Source organism: Mustela nigripes, chromosome 18, assembly GCF_022355385.1.
Source record: "Mustela nigripes isolate SB6536 chromosome 18, MUSNIG.SB6536, whole genome shotgun sequence".
Taxonomy (NCBI): domain Eukaryota; kingdom Metazoa; phylum Chordata; class Mammalia; order Carnivora; family Mustelidae; genus Mustela; species Mustela nigripes.
Window position 1 is genome coordinate 38,880,416 of NC_081574.1, and position 12,699 is coordinate 38,893,114.

Consider the following 12,699-nt stretch of genomic DNA (forward strand, 5'->3'; position numbering starts at 1 on the left):
AAAGAGCCCAGAATTCACGCAGAGAGAATGGCCCCTAGGGAGGACTGAGTCTGAGAAATCAGCTTACTTGGGGTGAAGGCCAAGCATTGGGTGCAATCAGCTGGGAACCAAAGACCACGTTTGTATGTTGGAGAACTGTGTTGGGGATGGGCCTTCGGGACAAAATTGATTCCTGGGTGCCTGGAGCATATGGACTAAAATATTTATTCCTATTACTATTTTATCTTCATTATTATTTGAGTCATGTCAACTAACTCGAAAAACTATTTGTGTTTACAAAAATTACCAATTTAATAAAACCATTTTTATAGAGGTCATTAACAAAGACTGAATAACAATGTGGGATGGAGGATAGGTGTGCCTGGAACCCAGGACCAGGGGAAAGAGTTACAGATTGTCAAAAATGCCAGCTCTGAACTTTCTGTCAGACAGAGGGACAAGGGGGAAGCTAAGGCTAGTTTGCTTCAGCCCTCAGTAGTTCATGAAAAGCTGGCTGCTATTTGTTGGGGGCAAAAAGCTTTCTCCTGGCAGTAGACCCTAAAGGCCTTTATTGAAGAAGCGGTAGGCATTAAATGAGAGCTATTCCTGGGATTTACAAGAAATTACAAAGCTAAAGCTCCAGTATTGTCATCTCTGTGAGAAGGAATGCAGCTGGAAGGAGCAACATGGACCACTCTGATCTGGCTACTGGGGCTGCTTTGTGGTGCCATTGTTCATGGAGATGAGATGGCTTCTTACTATGGCTGGTTGGTTCTCTGTTGCTGTTGTCATAGTCCTGGCCTGTGGGGGATCTTCACAGGCTCCAGGTGCTGTTTCCTGTTCCATGAATGCCCCCAGATGACTCCCTTGGGGTCTGGAGGACTCCATCATTAGTGCCCCACATTGACTCCCTTGGAGTCTGGGGGACTTCATCGTTAAGGACCCCTTTACCTGTGGCCAGAAATAGAGGGAGTGTATCCAGGAGAACTTGCTTCACATCTAGCCAAGTTTTCATGTTTCCCCTTTGCCCTACAGTGTATTAACTTAAACCTACCTCCTCCTACTCTTCTTTTTTTTTTTTTTTTTAAATCACCTGATTTGCCTGTGAAACTATTCTAGCCTTTGCTTTGTGGCTCTTTAGTTTCTTTTGGCTTCTGGGTTATAGGTCTCAAGCTCAGTTATTTCAAGGTGTAGTTTGTGATAGCAGGAAGAAACTCCTAATAACAAAGCTATAGATTGTCTTTGTATTCTTATCTCTGAGCCGCTCCCAGTGGGGGGAAAAGATTTTTATGCAAATGATTTTTTTATGATTTCTAAAAATCTTTCCCAGTTCATTTCAAGTTTGCTTGATTTTTATTTTGACTACTTCCAGCTGGTCTGAGAACCCTTTTTCATGTTGCTATGATTCTCCTCAGACTTTGGTAGTTAATTTTGTTTTAACGTACTTTCTTTCCCTCTTCTGACTCTTCTCTCGTCCCTCTCAAAGCATTTATGATATTTTCAGGCAGTATCAGGGACATGTTTTGCTTCAATTTTCTGTAGTGGTATTTTAATCCCTTTTTTGCCTAGAACTGTGAAGTTGTTTCTGGAGATTTCTGGATCTTTAAAAAACAATGAGTATAGACTTTCCAGGCCAAAATGAGCCTTGAAGGTAGGGCTAGCTAAGCTGGTGTCATTTAGAGTGTAACAGGAAGGCTCTGGTCATCATAACATTGCTGATTGTGGTTGAGCTGGGTCCCTTATCGTCTTTATTGTTCAGGAGGAAAACTAAGGTAGTTTCCATTACGGTATCATCCTTCCTCCCGCTCCCTCGGCCTCTCCTGCGGGCCCTTTCTCTCTTCATATACCGGTGTTGCACCCAGGAAAGTTTTACGGTTCATGCGTGGGAGAAACTTTATTTTTCAACACTCACCTTATTTGGAGAAAAGTTTCTATTTTGGGACCTAACTGAAGTTGTTTCTTCTTTCATTTGAGCCACAGAATATGTGAAAACATCTACCCAAGAGTAGGAAATGGTCAGTAGGAACCAATTCCATTTGCTCTTCTGAAATGGGCAAACAAGAAAGTGGGCCCGATTGCTTGGTCGAGACTCAAAAATCAGGCTCATTTCTTTAACACTGGCCAGACTACTCAAAAAATGGAATCCAGGAATTGTGTATTAATGTAGCTTGGCATACGGGCTGGGGAGAGGACCCGCCAAACCAAAAGAAGAATATTATTTTTTTGAAGCCAGATTTCAGGAGGCCCAGTTACTGCCTCTGCCCTCTTCAGGGTAGTACTTAGTCCTTTTCTCTAATGCCTTTTGGCTAAGCAGTTTCTTCCCGTTGGCTGTGCAGACCAGAGGTAGCATTTGGAGACTAATGAACTGTTGTTATGTATTTATTATCTCATTTGCACAGGACATAATTAAAGGTAAATCATAGATTTTTTTTTCATACTTGATATATTTGAGTAGAAAACTGACTTAGAAAAGAATAGTGATATAATTTCTTTGCAGCTGTGCCTCCTGAACCAAGAAAACCCTTTCTCTCCTCTTCTCCACCTGCATGGAGCCTGTCAGGACTCACTTTCAATTCTCCCTCTTCTTTGAGACCCCTTCTCCAGTCCCCAAAAGAAATTAATCACATTCTTCTCAGTCCCTTGGCTCCTTATACCTCCACACCATTGCTGTAGGTAGTCCATCCTGCCTCATACTCATTCGCCATCCCTTCCTTCCAAGACACTGGAAGGTCGCTGAGGCAGGTAGGTTGACCAGTTGTACCATTTTGCCGGGACGGAGGCATTTGCCAGGACATAAGTGCTAAAACCTGGAGAATCCCAGGCACACCTGGGTGGTTGGTCCCCCTGCAAGGCACCATAAAAGGTTACATTTTAAAATCTTACTCCACTGAGAATAGTGCATTGCACCACAAAGTTACTCAGTGAATATTCTTGAATCCCTGTTTCCACAGGCCACTTAGCCCGAGGTTTAAAAACAACTACGCCTAATTATATAAAAACACAATTTTCCTTCTCTCTCTCTCTGTCACCTTCTGTGGTAAGATGTCCAGCCTCTTGTGCCCTCCCAGGCTTTTTGGGAATCTGCAGGGATGTTTCACATATGCTCAAATACAATTTCAGCTTCCAGACTGCTCAGACGTCGGCTCTGTGATGCCAATGCACAGCTTCTGACAACAGCCAAAGTTGTTGACACTTGTTAATGCCACAGAGGCTGCTGGTGCAGCCACCACTGTGCCGACACTGCCACATTCATTCCCCAGGAGTCCTGGCTGGAGCTCCCAATGCCCCCTCATAATCGTATTTTCTGTAAAGAGAGCCTTTTGGCTCTTTCTGTAGCTCCATCTCTCTCTGGGACTTACCTGGGAGTCCACAGAAAGCAGCTGGAGAGCAGGACAAACCCTGGGGACACACACTGTTTTCACAGCTGTGCACCCCTCTGACAACTCCTATGTTCAATTGAAACTGCTTCTTCCTTACAAGAATGGTTCTGACCAGGGGGGCTATTTTGTACCTTCTATCCTGGCATTTAGTATAATCTAGTGATGTTTTTGGTTGTCACAACTGAGGTGGGGGCTTGGGGGTGCTACAGACGTCCAGTGGTTAGAGAGATGCTGCTAGACGTCTTACAATGCACAGGACAGCTCCTTCCACAATAGGGAATTCTTTGGTCCCAATGTCGATGGCGTGAGGTTGAGAAGCCCTAATTCAAGATGCATTTTCTCCCTAGGAGTACAGCGCTTCCTCCAAATAGACCTTGGGCTCCCCTGTCCCTCTTTCCACCAGATTGCTCAGTCATATCTGACTGGTCCCAGCAGGAATGCAAGTTGAACAGTCATTCCTGTGGCCAGTTTACACTTGGAGTTTTGTTGAGGCTTCTTCCAGTCTCCTGGCCCACAGACCCATTCTGCTTTGTGGCTGAGTCCTGGACAGGTCAGACCAAAGCTGTGAGATTTCAGAAGTAAAGCCTTCGTCCTGCTCAGGTCTTAAACACCAGGCTAGTCCTGGATTGCATGCCTGGCTTGGGCAGGTCACTGGAAGTCCCTTCCTTATCTCTGTACTGAGGGTGGAAATGATGATCAAGTAGTTCTCTCCGCAGTGTGTGGTTCAGATGAGTTACAGAACTCCAAGACCGTGATGTGCTTTCAGCCCCTTGAGAAATAGAAATATAGTTGTAAAGGTGACTGTAATACATGTTTTCTGATTGAAAATTTATCTTAATTAGTCCTAGTACTTCTATGGCACAATATTCTCAGGGAGAAGGAACTGTTGTTTTCCAGGAAAAAAAAAAATGTCTTAAAAAGACAAGGTCTTTTGGCGCCTGGGTGGCTCAGTGGTTGAAGCCTCTGACTTCGGCTCAGGTCATGATCCCAGGATCCTGGGATCGAGCCCCATATCGGGCCCTCTGCTCAGCAGGGAGCCTGCTTCCATTCCTCTCTCTGCCTGCCTCTCTGCCTACTTGTGATCTCTGTCAAATAAATTAAAAAAAAAAAAAAAAGGTCTTTGAGGGCTCCCTTTTTGTTTTGTTGATGTTTTCCTTTGCTGCACAAGAGCTGTTCATTTTGGTGTGGTCCCAATAGTTTCATTTTGCTTTTGTTTCCCCTGCCTCGGGAGACATATCTGGAAAAATGTTTCTATGGTCAGTGTCAAAGAAATTACCACCTGTGTTTTCTCCTGGGAGTTTTATGGTTTTATGATTTCAGGTCTCACATCCTCAGGTCTTTCATCCATTTTGAGTTTATTTATTTTTTATTTTTCAAAGATTTTATTTATTTATCAATGAGAGAGAGCACGCGAGAGCACGTGCACAAGCAGGCAGAGTGGCAGGCAGAAGCAGAGAGAGAAGCAGGCTCCCTGCTAAGCAAGGAGTCTGATGCGGGACTAGATCCCAGGACCCTGGAATCATGACTCGAGCCAAAGGCAGTGGCTTAACCGATTGAGCCACCCACACGCCCCTTGAGTTTATTTTTATATATGGTATAAGACAGTGGTCCAGCTTCATTCATCTACATGTTGCTGTCCAGTTTTCCCAACACCATTTGTTGAAGAGACTGTCTTTTTTCCATTGGATAGCCTTTCCTACTTGGTTGAAGATTAACTGACCCTGTAGCTGTAGGTTCATTCTGGACTCTATTCTGTTTCAGTGATCTGTGTGTCTGTTTTTGTGCCAGAACCACACAGTTCTGATTACCACAGCTTTGAAGTATATCTTGAAATCTGGGACTGTTATTCTTCCAGCTTTGTTGTTCTTTCTTGAGATCGCTTTGGCTATTTGTGTGGTTCTATCCATATTTTAATATCATTTGTTCTAGTGCTGTGGAAAATGCTGCTGGCATTTTGATAGGGATTGCATTAAATATATAGATTGCTTTGGGTAGTACGGACATTTTAAGAGTAGTGGTTCTTCCAATCAATGAGCATAGAATATCTCCATTTGTTTGTATCATGTTCAGTTTATTTCATCAGTGTTTTATAGTTTTGGGAGTACAGTTCTTTCACCATCTTGGTTAAGTTTATTCCTAGGTATTTAATTATTTTTGGTACAATTGTAAATGGGATTGTTAATTTCTCTTTCTACTACTTCATAATATTAATATATAATATATGATAATATATAATATTACCACAGATTTCTGTATATTAACTTTGTATCCTGGGGCTTTACTGAATTCATTTAGTAGAAGATATTTGTCAAAGACATAATTGATAAGGGGTTAATATCCAAAATATATAAGGAACTTTTGCAACTCAACACCAAACAACAACAACAACAGCAAAAACAGCAAATGACCTGACCAAAAAAAATGGCAGAGGACCTGAATAGACATTTTTTCCAAAGAAGACATCCAGATGGCCAGCAGACACCTGAAAAGATGCTCAGCATCACTCATGTAAATCAAAAGCTCAATGATATAATCACCTTACAACTATCAGAATGACTAGAATAAAAAAAACACAAGAAACAATAAGTATCGGTGAGGGTGTGAAAAAAAGAATCCTCGTACACTGTTGGTGGGAATGCAGCCACTGAGGGAACAGTATGGAGGTTCCTCTAAAAGTTAAAAGTAGAGTTAACCATATGACATGGTAATTCCGCTTCTGGGTATTAACCCAAAGAAAATGAAAACAATAATTCAAAAAGATATATGCACCCTTATGTTTATTGCAGCATGATTTATGATAGCCAAATGATGGAAGCAACCAAATGTCCATCCATAAGTGAATGGATAAAGAAGATGAGGTATATTTATACAATGGAATATCACTCAGCCATTAAAAAAGGGTGAGATCTTGCCATTTGCAACAACACGGATGGACCTCAAGAGTATAATGCTAAGTGAAATAAGTCTGAGAAAGACAAATACCCTATGATTTCACTTTTATGCGTAAGAAACAAAAACAAATGAACAAAGAAAAATGAGACAAGTGAAAGAACCCCAGTGGACTCTTAAATACAGAGAACAAACTGGTGGTCACCAGAGGTGAGGTTGGGGGAGATGGGGGAAATAGGCGGAAGGGAGCAAGAGTACACTTATCGGGGCGCCTGGCTGGCTCATTCCGTTAAGCATCTGCCTTCGGCTCAGGTCATGATCCCAGAGTCCCAAGACTGAGTCCCACATCAGGCTTCCTGCTCAGCGGAGAGCCTGCTTCTCCCTCTGCCCCATGCCCCACTTGTGCTTGTGCTTTCTTTCTCTTTCTCTCTCCTGTCTCTCTCTCTCAAATAAATTTTTTTTTTAAAAAGTACACTTACCATGATGAGCACTGAGTACTGTACAGAATTGTTGAATTACTAAATTATTGTACACTTGAAATTAATACAACACTGTATGCTAACTATATTTCAATTGAAAAAAGAAGGAAAAAAAAGACGAGGTCTTTGTGAAGAAGAAACAATTCTGAGGTTCTAGATCGGGACAGAAGAATGACCACCTAGGATTGTGGAGCTAATGTAATACAAAGCACCCATGTGAAATGCAGAGCTTTCCTGAAGGATTCTTAGGGAGTTGGGGTGCCCTGAGATTCATTCCATGCGCCTCGCCACAGCCCTGCTATGGGTCCCGGTGCAAATAATCACCCCAAACACAGACATCTCTGTGTGCATAGTCCCCCACATGCGCACTCTTCTCCCACACACATTGTTCCAGGGCATGGAGTCTAGTAAGACTTGTTCGGAAAACTAAAAATCACAAGATCCATCTGACAGATTGGTGGTGGTGTTTCCATAGTTCTTATTCTCCCTCCCTCGTGGGGCATTTGTTTATTGCGTCTCAGGGAGTTTTAGTTACCTAGAGTGGACCGAGAAGTTCTCAAGGGCAGAACGGTTGAGCTCTTGGAGAGAGCATCTGGCACCTGGTAGATTGCTTGCGTGGTTATTGTTCGTTGAAAGAAAGAAGGAAGAAATGAGCATGAGGAGTGGAACCGTGGAGGAGAACCTCAGAACCGAGTCTGCTTTGCCTTTTTGGGAAACCTCAGCTGGGGAATGAAGGGTGAAGGTCCAAGGGATCTCTGTTTTAGTCCTTGAAAACAAAAAGTGCTTCAGATGGATTTTAAAATGCCAGCAAAGGTGTTACTAGAAACACAAGAATGCTTTTTATCCAGGCTCAGCGGTGACCCTCTCCTGATTCTGGGATACATTTTTTCCCAACTACACGTGCAATTTTAAAGCACCATTTTTGGGTGCTCGGCGCTGCGTGTGTGCTTTTATCCTACCCTGGCAAAGGAAGCTAAAGCACTGTCTGGCAGGTTTGCAAAATAGCTCTTTTATGGGCAGAGAATTTTGTTGTCGGCGGGTGATGGTTCCGTCTGCAGGGACTGGTCTGTGACGGGGCTCTCGGTTTGAAGCACATTGTTCCACGCTGGGCTTCTCTGTTCCTGGTCTCTTGTCTGTGTCTAAGTGCTACACCATCAGACTGAGTTTCAGAGTCCGCCATCAGACGGGATTTCAGAAGCAGCCCTTATCTTTCTTCCATGGGAGAGAAACAGATTCTCAGAACCAAGACAGGATGACCCCTGCATGCCTCGAGCCTCGGGTCAATATCATCTTCCTTGATGGTTCCTAAATCTGGAATTCTCTTCCTCCCCCGCTCTTCCTCTCACCCGTCCATCCTGCAGGCCCTCGCCATTCCAGCTGATAGGATTTGCTGTGCTTTCGGAATCCTGTGTACTTGTTATCTGTGCCACAAGGTGTCATGATTTTATTTGAGCTCATTTTATTTCCCAAGTTTTTCAAGCACAGGAAACATATCTCCTACATCTTTGGATTTCTCCCAGCAACCCCAGCTAGGTCATCGCTCCTTTCGGATGGCATTATAAAAAACATTGAATAAATGGGCCTCTGCGGTTAGAGCTCAGGGACTGGCGGAAAGCCACGGTGGTGTGTTTTTCGGAGGTTAAAGAAAGTAATGAATGGAGAGACAAAAGGAATAAAAAAAGGAAGGACATGCAAAATGTCAGAATATCACAAAATGTCACCCCACCAGTAGAATCTTTCATTAACTTGCTTCCAGAAAACTCCTGTTTAAACTACACACACACACACACACACACACACACACGTATATATACATGTGCACACACAAACACATATTTACATACATACACACCTGTCTATACAGAATTTACGTACATATTACGTACGTGCAGTAAACCCTCAGCAGAATATCTTACCAGATTAGCTTAGGTGTTACCATTAGAGCACGGGACATGGACAAATAAATCAGCTTTGTTGGAGAAAGCAGGTCTGGCCCAGTCCAGAGCTGGAGGCCTGTCCCTTAGAGGGCTGTCGGGGCCTTAGAGTGTGTGGGACAATCAGTCACAGAGAGGAAAAAAGGGGAAACCGTGAAGGTGATTGTGTCTGCATGGGAAAGGTGAGAAAGCCTAACTGGGCTTCTGCCTTGTCATTCCCTTCGGGGTTAAGAAGGGTTTGGGGAACCCTACATGAAAGAATGTCTTTTTGCCTTTGTTGATTCAGTCTTTAAGACTGTTTGTGTTTGGCACACGCAGGAAAAGTCAGACACAAGGATTCTAGTCTCACCCTCCCTGGACTTTAGCTTTCTTATCTGTAAAACGGAATTTATGTCTTCTGTCCTTCATAGACTCCTTCTGGCAAAGAGGGGGAAGGACCCAGTGCCGGTCCCATGACACTAGGTGCCCCATGGGCTAAGCCGGTGGTAGTTTGGACCGTGGCCTTGTGCCATCTGAGTTTTCATTCACCAGATCTGCATATTTACATTTCATTGTTTTCTTGGGAGGATAAAGACAAATGTAGGTAATTGTGATGACCAACCAGAAATGTCCTGGTGTCCCATCTTTGCTTTTTTGGCAGTTCACTCAGTTTACTTCAAGAACATTTTGCACTGGGGCACCCGGGTGGCTCAGTTGGTTAAGCGTTTGCTTTCGATTCAGGTCATGATCTCCAGGTCCTGGGATAGAGCCCAACATTGGGCTCCCTGCCCGGCGTGGAGTCTGCCTCCCACTCTTCTTTTGCTTCTTCCTCCAGCTCATGCATTTGAAAGAAAGAAAGAACGAACGAACAAAGGAACATTTTGTACTTGACAAAACAGGTGTTTGTTTGGACCTTGCCTGTCACTGTGAAAACAGACCAGACATACGTGTGTTTTGTTTTCTAGGGAGATATGCATCCAACAGGATGGGAGAATTCATCTCACCGTTGTTTACTTTGGGAAGGAAGAAATGAATGAGGTCAAAGGAATACTTGAAAACACTTCCAAGTAAGTAGGACTTGGAGTCGTAGTGAGGAGTCATAGCAACTGACACCAGGAGTCTATATCCGAGGCTGGAACTTCTGCTTCAGTTTTATTTTCCTTAACGCCCTGGATCAGCCGGGAGATGGACTGGTCGCTGGCTGTTCTGGGGGAATTGTGCATCCTCCCGTCCCTGGGAGAGCTCTCTAGCTGACACTGGTCCTCACTGCGTGGGTTGTTGGCTTTGGCAGTGATGAGATGAAGGGCCCTGAGCTGCAGAAATGGGAGGGGGGGTGTGGGGCACTGGCTCCTTTGGACTTCTGCGTGACTGGGTGTCGTCTCAGGGCTGCCGATTTGGGGACTTGGCATTCCAGATTGGGAATTAGGGACCACGCATCTGTGCACTGAGCTCCAGCTTATCGATGACCATCCTGGGGTTTCCTTCCCTTAGCAAATGGTCTAATCCTTTTGACTTTCATTCGGTATGCATTTTGAAAGATAGGGGAAGCCAGAAGTGATGACTAGGGCAGGATCCTGGATGAAACTTACTCAGCTGAACAGAAGTGATTTAACCGAAAACCTTAGACTTCAGGTTGTACGTATAGACATATACATACGTGTACAGGTCAGCTGTATGGGAGAACACATGAAAGCAGCGCAGACGGGTTTTCTCCCTTCCCCAGATAAACAAGTATTGATGGAATAAATATCTGTGGCATTTTCTACTAGTGAGGAAGCCAGAATGGTGCCCCTGCCACCGAGTTCTGGTTTTCCAGGGAGGTTTGTGGGCCTCCACTTGAGTAATCGGGTTGGTAGTCTCTCCATAAGTGAAGCTTGGCAGGGTGGGGGGTCGGTAGTTCTCAGTGGCAGAAATAGCCTCACGAGGTCCATATGGACAGGGGCGTTTCGTGTAAATGGTAATAGGATGAGAGTCAAAGGATAAGATTAGAGGAGTGAGTGTACCTGTTGTGTTTATGTTCACATGTTACTAATTTGGTATTAATGGGCACAAATCAGAATGCTTGTTCTAATTACTCAAATGCTTGTTCCAATTACTCATATGATCTAAAGCAGTCTTATTTTCATGAAAAAAGAAAAAAAAGTTGGATTGGAAGGCAGCCTTCTTCATTTGTTTACATATTATTTATGTCTGCTTTTGTGCTGTAACAGAGTTGAGTAGCTGTGACCAAAACTGTATGACTTGCAAAGCCTGAGCTCTCTACTGTCTGGTCCTTTACAGAAAAAGTTTGCTGACCTCTTCCAAAGCAATACGGAATTCAGAGTTTGAAACTAGTAACAGCTTAAAAGCTAGGCCCCAATTGAAGGGAGATCAGAGAGAAGAGAAGAACTGAACAGCCTAATTGTCAGTGAACTAGAACCCTCTCGGCTCCAGCGCTCTGTGATATCCTTGTCGTCTCCACTTAGGCATGAGGTGTAGGAATTATTAGAGCTCGTGTCCTCTGCCCAGTGGATAGGTTTCAGCATCTCTGGAAGTTTCCATTGTTGGGCATGGATCTTTTTTTTTTAAGCTTCCCAGCTGATTCTGACTTGCAGCCAGGACTGAGAATCACTGTCTGAGAAGGCGGTGGTCTACCCCGGGGGCCCGTGAGAGGCCTCCAGCGCAGCCGGCTGCCGCCTCCTAAGGTGTTTCTCAATAGCTATCCGGGTGACTCTGAAGTGCAGTCAGGACTGAGAAATTCAATCCTATTGGGTCTGGCACCCTCTGAGGACTTTAAAGGACATTTGCTGATAGATACATATAACCAACTTGACATGAGTCTGATGGGTAAGTGAAAGGCCAGTTTCAATGTTGTTATGGGAAATATCCATTTTAGTGACTGGAAGGCTTAAGGGCTTTTACTATCAAGACTTTCTTCTCTGTATCAAATGACCTGGCAAGATGAATTCTCAAGCAGGAGGTTGCTTGGTGAGCAAAGAACAAATAGAATCCAAGCAAGAGAAGGAGAATTATTTCAGTGGCAGGGATGGCGTACTTAAAATTTTGGAGAATTTCCAGAGATCAGCCTATCCATAACCGAGAACTTCGTGCCAGGGACTGAGCCCATCAGAGCTTTAAAAAGCACTTGCAGGGGGCGCCTGGGTGGCTCAGTGGGTTAAGCCTCTGCCTGGGAGCGAGCCCCGAATCAGGCTCTCTGCTCAGCAGGGAGCCTGCTTCCTCCTCTCTCTCTCTCTGCCTGCCTCTCTGTCTACTTGTGATCTCTCTCTGTCAAATAAATAAATAAATAAATAAATCTTTAAAAAAAAAAAAAAAGGCACTTGCAGCACTGGGGAAACTCTGATGATATGAATTGGAACCCCATTTTCCTGTGTCACTGTTCTCCTTCTGTTAATTGGGGAAATCTGCAGTGTTAAGGTCTCTCATGCCTTGGGGGTGTCCTCCCCCCTCCCTGGTATTGCTCTGACAGGACCACCTCCCGCAGGAATGCCCCTGCAGCCAGGCCTGAGCTGACCAGACACTGCAGCACTGCCTGCCACTCCACCTTCCAGATCAGTCTTCCTTGTCACTACTGCCGGAGTCTCCTACCCAGACCTGCTCTGACTTGTAACCTCGCTTCGATGACTTCCTGTCTCCAACCACACGGGGAGGGTGTGGTCTGCCCCTTCGTCCTCGTCTTCTACTTGGTGTTCTCTCCGTCCTCCTTTCTACGTTCTCAGACCACCACCCTTCCGTACCCTACCTCTCTTGAGAGCCCACCTCGGGAGCTCTTTCCAACCTCCAGTCCTCTCTCTGATCTCCGAGTACTCCCTGCTCGCATCTCGTCTGCTTGGCACTTGGTGTATGATTCGGCTATTCCTAACTAGGTTATAGGCTGCTTAGTAAGTAGTACCATATCACGTGGCTCTTTGTAACTCCAGCGTGGTGCCTCATTCAGAAAACGTCCCGTGTTTGCTCATTAAGAGAAGGATGGGGTGCCTGAGTGTTGCAGTCAGTTAAGCATCCAACTCTTGGTTTGGGCTCAAGTCATGATCTCAGGGTCCTGGGATTGAACCCTACATT

The 12,699-nt window shown here is 44.6% G+C and overlaps 1 protein-coding gene across 1 annotated transcript in view; it reads left to right on the top strand.

Annotated features, from left to right (window-relative positions):
- Positions 1 to 12,699, top strand: part of CSGALNACT1 (chondroitin sulfate N-acetylgalactosaminyltransferase 1) — a 91,474-nt gene that overhangs the window by 52,505 nt on the left and 26,270 nt on the right. The window contains exon 4 of the mRNA XM_059384223.1: positions 9,606 to 9,707. Coding sequence (XP_059240206.1) covers positions 9,606 to 9,707 — 102 coding nt within the window. The remainder of the gene's footprint in view (positions 1 to 9,605; positions 9,708 to 12,699) is intronic.